Below are 14945 nucleotides of genomic sequence, written 5' to 3' on the forward strand. Positions count from 1 at the left end.
TTTCAATTGAAATAATTTTTATTAAAGTGTATGAAACTTTACACCCAACATATAAAATGTCAATTCAGAAATTTCAATTCAATGAAACAGCCACCTGTATGACCTTATCTCCTCCATATTTATACATTTTTAAAGCTCATTTTTATTTGGTTTATTAAAAGATGAAATATTTTAAAATAAAATTATAAATGCTACTTGGATTTAGGATAAAACAAAAGAAGCTTAATCTTCCAAGAATCTCTAAAATACAGCTGAATCAGAACCTTTTAAAATTAAAAGGGTAAAATTCGTAAAATTCTAAGTATTTCGTTTCTTGAGTACTGCTAAACTTATACCAAAGGATTAACTTCCAGATAATTATTTCAACATACACTAAATATGAAGGCTCTTCAAAAATGAAAAGTTTATGGAAGCTGGGTGTTTAAGCCTGAGGTTAAGACACCATATCATGTATCAGGGTACACAGGTACTCCAACTTCCAGCTAATGCGGGCCTTGGGAATCATTAGTGATAAACCAAATCTCCCCACCCAGGAGAGCTAAACAGAAGAGTTTTTAGCTTTAGCATTCTACCCAGCCCCATCTCAAAAGATCAAGTGCTCTCTTGCCCTTTTTCTCATTCAAAAACACATTTAAGTTCATTTAAAAAATGTGCATTACAAAAAAGCTATGAGGAAGCAAGGAAGCAAGGAAGGAAGGGGAAAGGAAAATTTTGAATATACAACAAGAATAGTGGTCTGGAAGAATATGGAAAATAATGACAAAGTTGAGGTCTACTGAATCATCACAATCTTTTTACTTTAAAAGATTTTATTATTTTTATTGGAAAGTCAGATTTACAGGGCGAGAGACACAGAGAAAAGATCTCCCGTCTGCTGGTTCACTTCCCAAGTGACCACACCAGCCAGAAATTAGCCACTGGAAATTCTGCTAAGAGATACGTGACACCTCCCCACCAATTCCTACCATTGACAGGTAAGAAGAGAAAAATAAATTGACGATTATGGTTCAAACAGAGTTCAAAAGACAGTTAAACAAAAGGTCATAGCTAAACTGCAAAAGATCCCAGTTTTGATAAAGGAAAAAAAAGAATTTTTTTTTTCTAATAATGTTCTATAAATTTCTGAATCCCTAATTTCTAATTATAGTCTCATGTCCTTTTACCTCTAGATTTTGGAATTTTCCCACTACACAGTTTCATGAAGAAATGGACAGCGACAAGCAAAAGAGAACTATTACAGAGAAGTATTTTACCTCTTGCCTTAAGTTCATCTTCCTCTTCCACTTCTATATCGAGATCATCAAATACAGCAACCAGAGGCGTTTTTAATGTTGTATTAGTAGGTATTTTAAAATCCTTTTTAACAAAAAAGAGCATGCTTGAGCAAATCCACAAGTTAAAAAGCATTATTTTTAACATACAGCATCAATGCTTACTTTGGCAGGACATATATTAAGTTATACAGCATCTGCACTATAAAAGATATTAAAATGTTATAACAGAATTCTAAGAATCTGCAATACATTCATATTTAAAACAAGAATCTACACAAGGGAGCTGCGTGTCTTCCTAGCTTTATTTACAAGCATAGTTAATTATAAAGTCACTTTTTACAATTTATTTACGAATTTAAAACTAAACAACTAAAATCCAATGATATCACACCGCAGTTTACAAAGACTGCAATATCCTACATTATATTCAAATGCATCTTTCTAAAAAATGGAAGTATTTATATAATACATTAACTTGTCTGTACACTTCACAGTCCAGTCTCCAATACTTGCTAGCATACTCACTTTGCATTTTTTGTGCCTATTAAACAGTTCTAACATTCATTTTAAAAGATAAAACCTCTAAGATTAAGTTCTGGGAGCTGGCTTAACTGAGAAATTGCTACTGGTAACCCCTTGTCAAATGTTAACACATAGTGCTAAAATCAACAAAAAGACTATGAATTTTTAAAATTCAGGAAACTGCAAACAAAAATTGAAACTTGAAGCTTCTCATATTATCAGAAGATCAAAGTACATGGAACCCATTCAGCAACAATCAGACGAAGAACTACTGAGTAGCAGAATGTATTTAGTAAGTACTCTGGTTCTCCAACTGACTAAAGCTTACTCCACTACTTTTTTTTTTTTTTTTAAAGATTTATTTTATTTTTATTACAAAGTCAGATACACTGAGAGGAGGAGAGACAGAGAGGAAGTGGAGCTGTCGGGATTAGAACCAGCGGCCATATGGGATCAAGGCGAGGACCTTAGGCACTAGGCCACGCTGCCGAGCCCTACTCCACCTCTACAACGCAGGAATAAATACTTGGATCCACACACTTCACACATCTGCTTTCTTTCCTGGCCTCTAAAATACTGAATAGGTCACATATCTTCATAAATTATTTTATAAAGCAGTACATGCTCATTTATACTTAAATACACAGGTGTATGCTTAAGACTTAACGAAATAATTCAAAATCTTACTACCTAGGGAGAAAACGAAATCTGTATCAAGGAATAAATACAAAAATATTTTTATAATACATGAGGAAAACAATCCAATATGACTAAATCATGACCAAATGATGATCAAAATTAAATTAGAAGATAATTACTCTAATTTTTTTCATTTTCCTTTCTGATTTTTATTTAACTGAAATTTTCCAAAGGTGCCCAATTTTTACAAACCTATATACTTGGTTTTCTAAGTCCCTGGATTAAAAAAGAAAAATCTGTAACCAAAGGTTGATGTTAAGTTCTAGTCCATCGTGTATCGTTTTCAAACAGGAGTCAAGAGGTCAAGGGACATGGAAAGGGGACTAATTAGTACTTGGCATGCACTATCAAAGAAGGCCCACCAACTCTAGGAATCAGAATTTGCAAAAAGGGGACATACACGAACTGAAACCATCATTTTTAAAAAAGCTTTTAAAATGTATGAGAAACTTGTGTTCAGGTAGAGAGGTGGGCTTCAATCTATACCCAACAATAAAGAGTACCCAAGTGCTTCAACAGAGGAAAAAAGGGCCTGTTTCACAATTATTTTACAGCACAGGCTAGGCAAGTCTCCTTTTTAAATTTGCACTACAAGACAAACTCTGAGTTATTACCTTGATGCCATCTTAACTAAATGGGTGAGAACCATTACCTGGACATTGTTTTCTTGTGTTTGGTGAGGCTGTCTCACATGAGGCAATGAAGGCTGAGTTCCTAATTTCCTATCCAAAAATACTTCTTTGCTGCAAGCGTAACACCATACTCGAAGAGTGGTAAGGTTCACAGTTAGGTAATGCTTTGTCTCCTGCACAATTCCACAGGAGAGGAAGTAAAAGAACCAGAATTAGGTTATTCAGATAAACTACCTCAAAAGCTCAAAGAAAATGAACTGCTACCTTTGATGAATAACAATGTACTCAAAAGAATCAATAAATCCAGACACCAAAAATCACTGCTTAAAGTGCTTTAGTGAACAGTAACAATATGTGAGACCACTGCTGAACTTATTCTGTCCTTTGCCCCAACTACTCACTAAAGATAAACACCAGCTAGTAAATAACACAAAAAATGAAAGATAATTGCAACGAGTCAGATTAACAAAAACAACAGAAATCAAATTAACTCAAAGAACAGAACATCTGAAAGCAATAGCAAATCTACAATCTTAAACCGAACAAAACCCAGCCATTCTCAACCAGAGTTCTTCAAAAAAATAGCCTGTTGGACCAAAAATTCTTCAACAGAAAACTATTTGAGTGACTAATCTCAATTTTCCAAATACAGTACATAGCAAATACCAGTTAGATGCATAAAAGAGAAATAAACTATGGACAATAAGATGCCTCTGGCCTTTAACTATTTGGGTTTAAATAATTCTCATGCAGAACCCTGATTGAGAAAGCTGATGCTATAGAGATGTCATTTGACTAGTATCACTGCAAACCATGCATGCCAGAGTTACGTGGGAAACATGAAACACTGCAAGAGAAGCAGCAGGGGGACTCATGAGGAGGTCGAGCAGCAAAGGGCACCCTGAGCTGAGGTGTAGGAAAGCTAGCCAGGCTGAGCTCATCAACCTGAGCCTCTGCTTCTGACTTCAACTGCCTAAACCCCAAATATTACAGCTGTCACCTCCATATATTGGTTTTTTTTGAGTAAGTATTAGCCTAATTACAACCTCATTCTAACACTGATCTTAGTTCCCCTCCCCACCTTAAACAGATTTAAATAAAGTTTTAACTCATAAAAAAACACAAAAATTACAGCTTGAATTAATAAAGTTATACTGGCTACCTTTTTCCTTCAGCCTCCCTTTAAAACCCATCTTCCATTCTACAACATCTTAAAATTCATATATACACACCTGAGAATGTATGGTGCTGTGATCGACTTGTGACTCACCACAGCCAACATACGAACACCGATTCTATAAGTAAGCACACAAGGCAAGTAAGGCATTTTACAACATGCAAATTTATAACAGCTTTACAATTATATCTGCAACTGAATTGTGATTACATGTGCTAACTCCATGACTACAAGACTCCCAATAAGGCATAAAATACCTCAAAGAATTACTAGAAAGTGCAAAAGTTAAAACCCTTACATTAAAATCCTTCCAAAGTTTGATGTATAATGTTTTAACCAATAATATTTTCAAAGTGTGTTTATTTGCAAACCCCCCTTAGATATCAAAATTTTTTGGTTTTCATAATTCAAATCTAAATTTTCAATATCCGACTTTTCAGGAAAAAAAATATACCTCCAGACATGCCCAAAGATTTGGTCCTCTGACCTTACAGTCCTGACAAGTACCCTATGAGAAAAAAAGACACACTGTTAAATATAGTGGAATGTATACAAATATATATACAATCACTAAAGATACTATTTTTAAAATTACATTCATGAACACAGAGTACTACAGTAATTCATTTAAAAATACACACATGGGAGCAAAGTGAATATGACCTTTTAAGGAAGAAAAACCTGCATCTTACATGAGACTTTTGTATCAAATCTTCTTTTGTTATTTCACCAACTGAATCCAAATGTGGACAGTGATTTCGTAAAGCTGACATTTTGTTGTGAAGCTTATCCTGTTTCCCAAGGCTTTCCAAATGAGGTAATGCCTATAAAAAAGGAATCCAAATATAATCACTTAAAAATCATAATGAAAGATACCATTAGATAGACATTTGTAAGTTTGCCCTGCAAAAGAATATATCTTCAAACATATCCAGTTGAGATTCAAAATGAGTTAATTTGAACTTCAGAAATTTCCTTAGTAAATGAACATTTTTAGAAACTTAGGAAAAGTTTGGTTCTGCATGTTTTTTTTTTTTAAAGATTTATTTATTTTATTACAAAGTCAGATATACAGAGAGGAGAAGAGACAGAGAGGAAGATCCTCCGTCCCATGATTCACTCCCCAAGTGAGCCGCAACGGGCCGGTGTGCGCCGATCCGATGCCAGGAACCTGGAACCTCTTCCGGGTCTCCCACGCGGGTGCAGGGTCCCAATGCATCGGGCCGTCCTCGACTGCTTTCCCAGGCCACAAGCAGGGAGCTGGATGGGAAGTGGAGCTGCCGGGATTAGAACCAGCGCCCATATGGGATCCCAGGGCGTTCAAGGCGAGGACTTTAGCCGCTAGGCCACAGCCGCCAGGCCCTCTCCATGTCTTTTGTTGCTGTTTCCCTCACTCCAACTTTTAATAAGAAGGGAAATTCAAATTACTTGATTTTGAAATAATATTAATCTTAAATTTTAAAAATGGTTAATCTTCAGGCAGAAGAGCAAACTGAAAAGAAACTTCAAATGGAAAGCTCCATTTACCCTCTAACAGCTTCTATCCTTGATATGAATGAAATCATCTGGCATCTTGGCAATATTACAGCTAGCCACTTTATACTGCAGTTTCTCCACCTGGAACTACTGGCACTTAAGGTTAATAACTCTTTGTTGGGCATTGTCCTGTGCACAGCAGGGTGTTCAGCAATGTTCCTGCCTCCACTCAATATTGCCAAAACACCATCACTTTACACTCTGACAGCCAACAAGTCTAAATATCAGAGTATCAGATTATATCCACTGGGGGACAGAACCTGCCTAAGTGGGAGCCAGTATTGTGGTAAAGCGGCTTCAGCCACTACTCCAATACTGGAATCACATGAGGAATGGTTCTGCTGTACTAACTGCTTCACTTCCAGCTCTGTGATAATGGCCTAGAAAAAAGCAGCCAAAGACGGCCAAAGTGCTTGGGTCCCTGCCACCCACAAGAGAGACCCACATGAAGCTCTTAGCACCTAGTTTCAGCCTGGTTCAAACCTGCCCATGCAGCCACACAGGAATGAACCTACAAATAAAATCTATCTCTCCTTTTCTTCTCTGTAACTCTTTCAAATAAGTAATTTTTTTAAATCTCCAAAGACAAAAAAAAACTATGTCCATCTTTATAACAATACTGAAATAAGCAACATTATCTTCGTATGCACATAAAACTGAGATGCAAACTTGATCGAACCCATATTGTTTACAGTAAATCAAGTGATGTCCATACAAGGGTCTCAAATCTTACTCAAGATTTCTCATGTTACTTTGCTTATATTCTTAAAACTATCTTTGGTGCTTTTCCCAGCCCAACATGAAAGAGCTGATTGCAAATGCAGCAGCTGGGACAGCAACCAACACCCAGAGATGCTGGTGCTGTGGGCAATAGCTTAATCCATTACAGTGCTCCAACAGCAAGCACCAGCTTCCCATCTGGGTGCTGGTTTATGTCCCAACAGCTCCACTCCCATGGGATCCTGCACCTGCATGTGACCTGGAAGATGCTCGTGGCTACTGGTTCGTATCAGCTTAGCTCTGGCCATTATAGCCATTTGGTGAGTAAACCAGTAAATGGAACGTCTTTCTCTCTGTCTCTCCTCTCCATAAATCTGCCTTTGAATTAAAATAAGTCTTTAAAAAAAAAATTCCGCCAGAATTCCATATGGGCGCTGGTTCGTGTCCCAGGAGCTACATTTCCCATTCAGCTCCCTGCTTATGGCTTGGGAAAGCAGTCAAGGATGGCCCAAAGCCTTGGGACTCTGTGCCTACATGGAAGACCCAAAAAAGCTTTTGGCTCCTGACTTCAGATCAGCTCCAGCCACTGCAGCCACCTGGGGGGTAAACCAGCGGATGGAAGATCTTTCTCTCAGTCTTTCCTCTTTGTAAATCTACCTTTCCAATAAAAAATAAACAAACCTTTAAAAAAAAAAAAGATGCTTCTTGTAAATTGTACACAGAGGCTGATGACCAAATGTCCATAGTGTTTCAAAGGATACAATTCTGCACTAAAACTCAGAACTACAGATTCTGTGATTATAGGAAAAAAAAATTTTTTCTATCAACAGTTTGGGCGCTAACACTGGCTCATTAGGTTAAGTTGTCATTTACGGTGACAGCATCCCATACTGGAGAACTAGTTCAAGTCCCAGCAGCTTCACTCCCAACCCAGGTTCCTGATAATGTGCTCTTGAAGGCAGCAGACAATGGCCCAAGTACTTGGGACCCAACTCGTGTGGAAGACCATATAGATTCCCTGAGTCCTGGCTTTGTCTTACTTCGCTGTTGCATCTATTTGGAGAGTGAACCAGGATGGAAGATTTTCCTGTCTCTCTGCCTTTCCAACTAGTAAACAAACCCCTAAAACAGTTTCAAAGGAAATTACTGTACCATCAGTAAAATTAATTTACTAGTAAAAGAGTACCATTTTGACTATTGCACTTTAGAATTATTTTAGTAGCAAAAATGTCATAAAGTTAATGACTTTATCTCTCCAAATTTATCATGATACAAAACTGCTACCCAGCAAAGGCAAGCCAAAACAACTGGACTAAATTAACAAACAGAAGTTTACTTCATTGTAAATCAATTCATAGTGAATGTTCGCAGAGTCTGAACTTACAAAGTCTGCTGCCAGGCATTTCAAAGAACTGTGTTATTTTTCCTTTAAACAAACATTCTAATGAACAACTCTTTCAAATCTATGTACAGATTTGATGATCTCACAGTCCTTATTTGCCTAATCTTCATAATTTTCATTTAGATCATAACAGAATAAGAACTTTAGTACTAATCTTTTTATCCCCCTTTCCAGAAGCTTCTGCTTCACTGATTCTTAGCAGTCGAATTCATGACATCCTGAGGCCTCAGAAGAGAACTGTGTAGTGTCCTGATTTGTCTCCCTACAATCCATCAACACTGCCACAGCTAATTATCCTAAAACAAAGCTCCAATATGGCAATGTTGCTCCAAATAAAATCCTTCAATTGGTATGTGTAAATACTGCTTGGCATTTTCTTCCAATAAACCTGTTTAATAAAAGTGTGATTAATTCTAGCCTGATGAAATAATTGGTAACAAATACCAGACAGAATGACAACAGGAAAGAGTGAACAAATTGAGAGTCTTGAAAGAGGCTCAAACAAGTTGACAGTAATTTTTACTGCATTACTTCCTAGTAACATGGAAGTTTAGTTAAATAACAGTACTCTGGCACTACAGGACAGCCATTAAAATACTTACATGTTATAGACCAAAGTTGAAACATGAAAAATGAAATGCAACCACCACTGATAACCACTTTAAAGAAAATTAATGATCTTTCTGCTTGTTTACTGGACTGTAATACTGATGCCTATAAAACTAATAAAAAAAAATCTATTCATCTAAATAATGTCTTCACTAAAAATACTAAAAATTTAGAACTTTACAAATAGTTAAGAATGACAGGTAATGGTCTCAATGTTAGATTCACCTCTACGTTTCCACTTTATTACTTGTACCTCAGCACTGGGCTAAACCCTAAAAACAGACGAATTTAACAAAAGTTTACACTCTTAAAGTTTACACTCAAATATGGGCATTGTAAAAGTTGGGGGAGGGGTGTGCACATTTTGGTCTTTTTTTTTTTTAAGATTTATTTATTTTTGTTGGAAAGGCACATTCACAGAGAGGAGAGCAGAAAGATCTTCTGCCCGCTGGTTCACTCCAAGTGGCAGCAACAGCTGCAGCTGAGCCGAAGGGAAGCCAGGAGACAGAAGCTTCTTCCTAGTTTCTCCTAGCAGTTGCAGGATCCCAAGGACTTGGGTCATTGTTGACTGCTTTCCCAGGTCATAAGCAGGGAGCCGGATGGGAAGTGGAGCACCCAACTGTGACATGAAGCAGCCCCCAAATGTGATCCCAGAACTTTCAAGGAGGGATGATTATCCAATTGAGCCATCACACTGGGCCACTGGCCAAACATTTAAGGTGTTGCTTAGGATGCCGACATCCCACACATGAGTACCTTGGTTCAAGTCCCAAGCTGGACCTAATTCCAGCTTTCTGCCAATGCAGACACTGAGAGGCAGTGTGTGATGGCTCAAGTAGCTGGGTTCCTGTTACTCCTGAGGAGAGCCTGATTGAGTTTCCAGCTCCTAGCTTCTGCCAGGCTCCGTCCCAGGTGTTGTGGGAATTCAGAAGTGAATCGGCATGAGACAACTGTTCTTGCTTCTAATCATTAAAAAAAAGGAACGGTGGCAGCACTACTCAAATCTCTTTCTTTTCAGAATGTCCATCCACATTCCATTGCTACTTTCAACACCTTGCAATTTATTTATTTGTAACAAAAACAGACGGTGCAAATAAAAACATGCACATGCCTTTAATCCCCACAAAACCTCAACAGACAGGACTGGGCAGGTCCCAACCAGAAGCCAAGAACTCAAGCCACTGGTGGCAGAGACCATGCGGTGGCCACTGTCACTGCCTGTCAAGGTCTGAAGGAGCTGCAAGCAGGAGCGGGGAGGCGGAAGCCAAAAGACACAGGTGTGAAATCAGAACTCCTAACTGCTAAATCAAACACCCACTCCCAATTAGTTTTTCTCCTGAAGTAATGCACTTAAGTTGGTGGCCATACATTAACAGGTAAACTCCAAATCTCACTATCATTCATATTCCATCCTTACCTTCTATATGTCAGCAAACTCTATTACTTTTTATTTCTGTATTATTTTTTCCCTTTCTCTCAACTCACATTTCTCCTACCTTGAGGCTTCCAGGCTGCCACTCCACAGTTAGGTTACTCAAAGGGAATGCTTCTAAACAGACACAGTTGTGCAAGTTTTCAGCTTACCTCAATTTTCATTTATAGCTGGTATGGAGAACTTCCCACCTCAACTACTTCTCTGGTTTTGTCCTAAGTTCTTTACCACTCAAGGAACTTGCACAGCCTTAACCAGGACAGCTGGAAACACTGACAACATTTCCAGGGCAATCTCCATCAATGAGAACTAAGCCACTCTTCACTTGTTTGGACAACTCGGAGACAGCTGTAAAAACTTCGCACAGGCTAAGATCCAAGGTGCCCATCCATCTTTTCCCTTTTGCCTCTGCACATTTCATCACCACTGATTTCTGGCATCTCACTTGCACCCATGTCTTCTAAAGATCTGAGTTCCAGAAACACTTCAGAAAAACCACAAAAGCCACTAAAGTGATGCTGACAAAATCTTACTTCATCAAAAGCCTCCAGTCTTATGGCCTCAATCTCCCCACATTAGCTCATTTTGCACTTCTGTGGATAACATACTTATGAAGAAATACCTTCAAGGGATATCCTTTATAATTTTTTTCATCTATTACCTATATAAACTCTAAATTGTTAATGAACTGTTCTGATCCTTTCTCACTTACCTTGCAGCTTTCAAGGAATCCATTAGCTCATACTTAAGGAATTACTCATATATTTCCTTTACGGCAAAAAAACTGTCAAAGTTCTAACTTCTAATAAACAAAAGTAATGATGTAAAAGGTTTGTTATAACTTTTTCAAAAAGAGAATATGAGAGAAATGCCCGCGAATATTCCTATTATAAACCTGTCAGAGCTCAATCATTTCAAATGCTATCTCCACCAAGCCCCAACCACTACATGTAATGTCTTCTTCACCTTTGCCCTTTGCATGACTTAACAAGATCACTGAAGACAAAGCTTTCTAACTTTCCAAAGGGCTTGCCATGGTAACAGTCAAAATACTGATCAACTTAGCCTTCCAGAGGAATATTTGAAAGGGAGATTTATTTTGATGCATGCATTGTTGCTTAAATATGAGTTTTAGGGGCAGGCATTTGGTACAATGTTTAAGTTGCTACTTGGGATGTAGGAGGACACTGTGACCGTAGAAGGTCAGTGAGCACAGGATTACAGTTGGTTGGATAATATTTGGAGGAGAATAACCAAATGGCTACCTTTTGCGTACCTTATTGGATATCATTTACATAAGAACAGTTGAGTGGAGAGTATGTATATGAGAACACCTGGTGGAATATACAAAAGAGTTCCAAACAAAAGCACTGATGGTTTTGTTGATGAGCTCAATACTTCCTCCCTTATCCCGTATGGCCCTCAGTGTATAAAGTTTGATGCCACTAATAAACTACGGCTTTTGACCATCAGTCAGGGTTCACGTCTGCTATTATTGGCTCCGTGTACCAAGTCCATCGCTGCGGGACAGCAACATTCCAGAGTAATATTTGAAAGGGAGATTTATTCTGATGCATGCATTGTTGCTTAAATAGGAGTTTTAGGGGCAGGCATTTGGTACAATGTTTAAGTTGCTGCTTGGGATACTCACAATGCAAGCTTAAGCACCTGGTCTGGATTCCAGATACTCTGTTTCCAAGTCAGCTTTCCACTAACCTATATTCTGGGAGGCAGTGGTGATGGGTAAAGCACTTGAGCCCCTGCCATCCATCTAGGAGACTCAGACTGAGCTGTAGGCTTCAGGCCGCAGCCTGGCCTTGCCATGGCAATTGCGCATATTTTGGGAGTAAACCAACAGATAGCCTTTCAAATAAAATCCAAATATTTTAAATACTAGCTTTCTAATTCATCCGCCATACACAGCTAAACCAACTCATCAGAGGCTCTATCAATTTTGATTTGTATTTTGATTGTAATGATATCTCAAAACGTCCATACAATCAAATGAAGCCTTCCAAAAAGTTTAAAAATTACCTTAAATAGAACTGTTCTCTTTTTTAGAAATGACTTTTCACATCTCACCAAAGGTTTTTCAGCAATCTACCTCATTTTCTAAGTTCACAGTACAGTTTGTCACATGTTATGGTTTATAGTGCCCTCAACCTTAATGTTATCTGAATTCCAATTTCTAGCAAAAGTTCTTCGACAAAATTAATTCACACTTTAAGGAAATTCTGATCTTAATAACCTTCAAGGTCAAGTATCTGTCACGAAGCCTTATCTTGATACTCCTAACCCACTGGAATAGCAGGAGGATCAGACTGTTAACAGTCTGAAAATACTACCTGCAATACACCAAGAATTAGCATTTATGAAGCAAGTGTTCAGCCGAGCAGCTAACCCACTTGCATCCCATAGCAGAGTGTCTGGGTTCAAGGCCCACTTCCAGTTCCTTGCTAATGCAGCATACGCTGGGGGGAGGGTAAGACAGTTCAAGTGCCTGAGTTCCTGTTATTCACCTAGGAGCCCCAGCCCCAGCCATTCTGGGCATGTGGAGACGGCAGTAGCAAACAGGAGCTCTCACTATATGTCTCTATCAACTAATACAAGGATCTAAGTTTTTTTAGAGCTGTCTCTTTAACCGTGAGTTTCAGATATCTAAAACTGCCTCTTTGTTACAATCTAACATCATGAAACTAAAGTTATGTAAAAAATTTGCTTATTGGAAGGTTGTAAAGAGCTCAAAGAACTAAAGTGAAAACTGGCAATAAATCAGATCAAATCTAAGACGAGATCCTAAGTAGACTAGCCCTCATATTTATAGGTCAGATGTTTTATCCCAGAAAATGCCTTTTTGTACTTTCCCTTTTCCTGAACCCTGTAAATAAAGTATAAAGTACCTAGCACAGCGTAACAATATTATTAAACATTGCTTTTTCTCTCAATAAGATTCCTATTATATCCCTCACATTAAAAGTATGAAATAACAATATTTGTATTAGATTCAAATCAAATACCCATTATGATAATCTGATTGGGTAAGCCTTTTCCAGGTGATAAAATTATTCTGTCTTAACCAGAATGTAACTATGACAGTCTCATTACTTCCTGTTAACAGGCTTCTGGCTTAAAGAAAAAAATGACAGGGCCCAGCCCTATAATTTAGCGCTAAAGTCCTCACCTTGAACGCGCCCAAACCCAATTCGGGCACTAGTTCTAATCCCTGTGGCCCTGCCTCCCATCCAGCTTCCTGCCTGTTGCCTGGGAAAGCATTCGAGGACGACCCAAAGCCGTGGGACCCTGCACCCATGTGGGAGACCCGGGAAGAGGCTTCTGGCTTCAATTTGGCTCAGCTCCAGCCGTTGCGGCCGCTTGGGCAGTGAACCATCGGACGGGAGATCTTCCTCTCTGTCTCTCCTCATCTCTATATATCTGCCTTCCCAATAAAAATTAAATAAATCTTTAAAAAATGATGATGAAAATTTAAAAGTCTGTAATTCCATACATCCTTTCAGTCCAGAGATCTACATAGCAAAATGTACCCTCAACTGATTCTATGCTTTTGCCCGGATTCTAGCCTCTGCCTCAATTTTTTAAGACCTAATAATTCTGAGACTATAAACCCGAAAATTACTTATGCACCGAACACCTAGAAAATCTCATCACCCAACAACCCAGTTGGCACACTGCAAATATTCCAAAGGCGTTTTGTAATCGAGAAATACTTCTACGTAAAGTGTTACAAAACCACATACTATGAAAATTTTTTCCAAACAAAAGCTGCAAACGGACAGACATTAAGACTGGACTGGACCCAAACAAAACGTCGGTAGAAGAAAAATTCCAGAGATCATGACACCTCGTTTTCCCGACCGTAACAATGAATAACGGGCTGCAGGGGCCGCACGGACCGCTCCGGCAGCCCCTACTGCGCCGCGAAGCGAAACCAGAAGCCTGCACCCGGCGCGCTGCGGGCTTCCATTCGTCCGCAGCCCGGCGTCGGGAAGCCGAGGGAAGCAACAGCGCTCCAGCCCAGGGCCCCTCAGCCCTCTCGCCCCGGTAGGGACCCTTCCTCAAACACACCAGCAGCTCACGTCCTCCGCAGACCCCTGGCGTGCCGCCCACAAGACTAACAGAGCACCCAGAGGCCCAGGCCTTTTTCCCGTCCGCGCGCAACAGCGAGAAAAGAGGCCGCTGCAAGGGCCACGGAGCCGGTGTGCCGAGCCAGAGCAGAGCCGGTGCCCGGCGGCGAGCCAGGAGCCCTTGGGCCCCGCGCCGCTCCCTCCCATCCCCGCAGCGCCGCGCTCACCTCCACGGCCTTTCCTGTGGACACCGCCAGCGCAGCCGACAGCAGCCTACCGCCGCCCCTCCGCAGCCTCCTCTTCCTGCCCGGCCTCGGGGAGGCCCGGCGTCGCGTCTGGAGGCCCGGAAAACGGCTCCGCAGCCCTGCCCGCGGGGTCCCCGCCTCCCGAGCCGGCCACTTCCCGCAGCAGCCGCGGCTCCTTCCGGTGTCTCCGCCGCCGCCGCAGGCGTCCCCGGGCGTCAGGAGAGGGCGGGGAGAGGCGGGCCGCGGGGCGGAGCCGGGGGGTCGGGCGCAGGTGCGGGCTCGCCGCCGGCCCCCGGCTCCTTCCCGGCCCCTGGCTCCCCGCCGCCCCGGCTCCCTCCCGGCCCCCTGCCGGCCCCCTGCCGGCCCCCAGTGCGGGCTCCCCGCCGCCCCGGGCTCCCCCGCCGGCCCCGGGCTCCCTGCCGGCCCCGGGCTCCCTGCCCCTCTTGCCCACCGCTCACAGTGACCAGAGTAAGGTCTTGTCTCAACGCATTACCCAATTTCCGTCTGCTAGCCGCTGAAGAACCTTGCAAACAAATATCAACACTGCATGCCCTGCCCTATTCTTGCTTCTCCCAACTTCTTACGACTTCCGTTTTCTGGAGGCAGTTGTTCCAT

At 40.7% G+C, this 14945-nt stretch overlaps 1 protein-coding gene across 5 annotated transcripts in view; it reads right to left on the bottom strand.

Annotated features, from left to right (window-relative positions):
- The window catches only part of USP33 (ubiquitin specific peptidase 33), a 52046-nt gene extending 37546 nt beyond the window's left edge, over window positions 1-14500 (bottom strand). For 2 of the 5 annotated variants that reach the window (XM_058658301.1, XM_058658289.1), the window contains exons 1-6: window positions 14313-14500; window positions 4997-5128; window positions 4759-4812; window positions 4360-4422; window positions 3148-3300; window positions 1254-1356 (exon numbers count right to left, since the gene is read on the bottom strand). In XM_058658301.1, coding sequence (XP_058514284.1) covers window positions 1254-1356; window positions 3148-3300; window positions 4360-4422; window positions 4759-4812; window positions 4997-5077 — 454 coding nt within the window. In that variant the 5' untranslated portion in view covers window positions 5078-5128; window positions 14313-14500. The remainder of the gene's footprint in view (window positions 1-1253; window positions 1357-3147; window positions 3301-4359; window positions 4423-4758; window positions 4813-4996; window positions 5129-14312) is intronic. The other 3 variants (XM_004582108.4, XM_004582110.4, XM_058658282.1) reach the window with 2 other exon arrangements.
- Window positions 14501-14945: the final 445 nt, after the last annotated feature.

The sequence above is a fragment of the Ochotona princeps genome, chromosome 2 (assembly GCF_030435755.1).
Source record: "Ochotona princeps isolate mOchPri1 chromosome 2, mOchPri1.hap1, whole genome shotgun sequence".
Lineage (NCBI taxonomy): Eukaryota > Metazoa > Chordata > Mammalia > Lagomorpha > Ochotonidae > Ochotona > Ochotona princeps.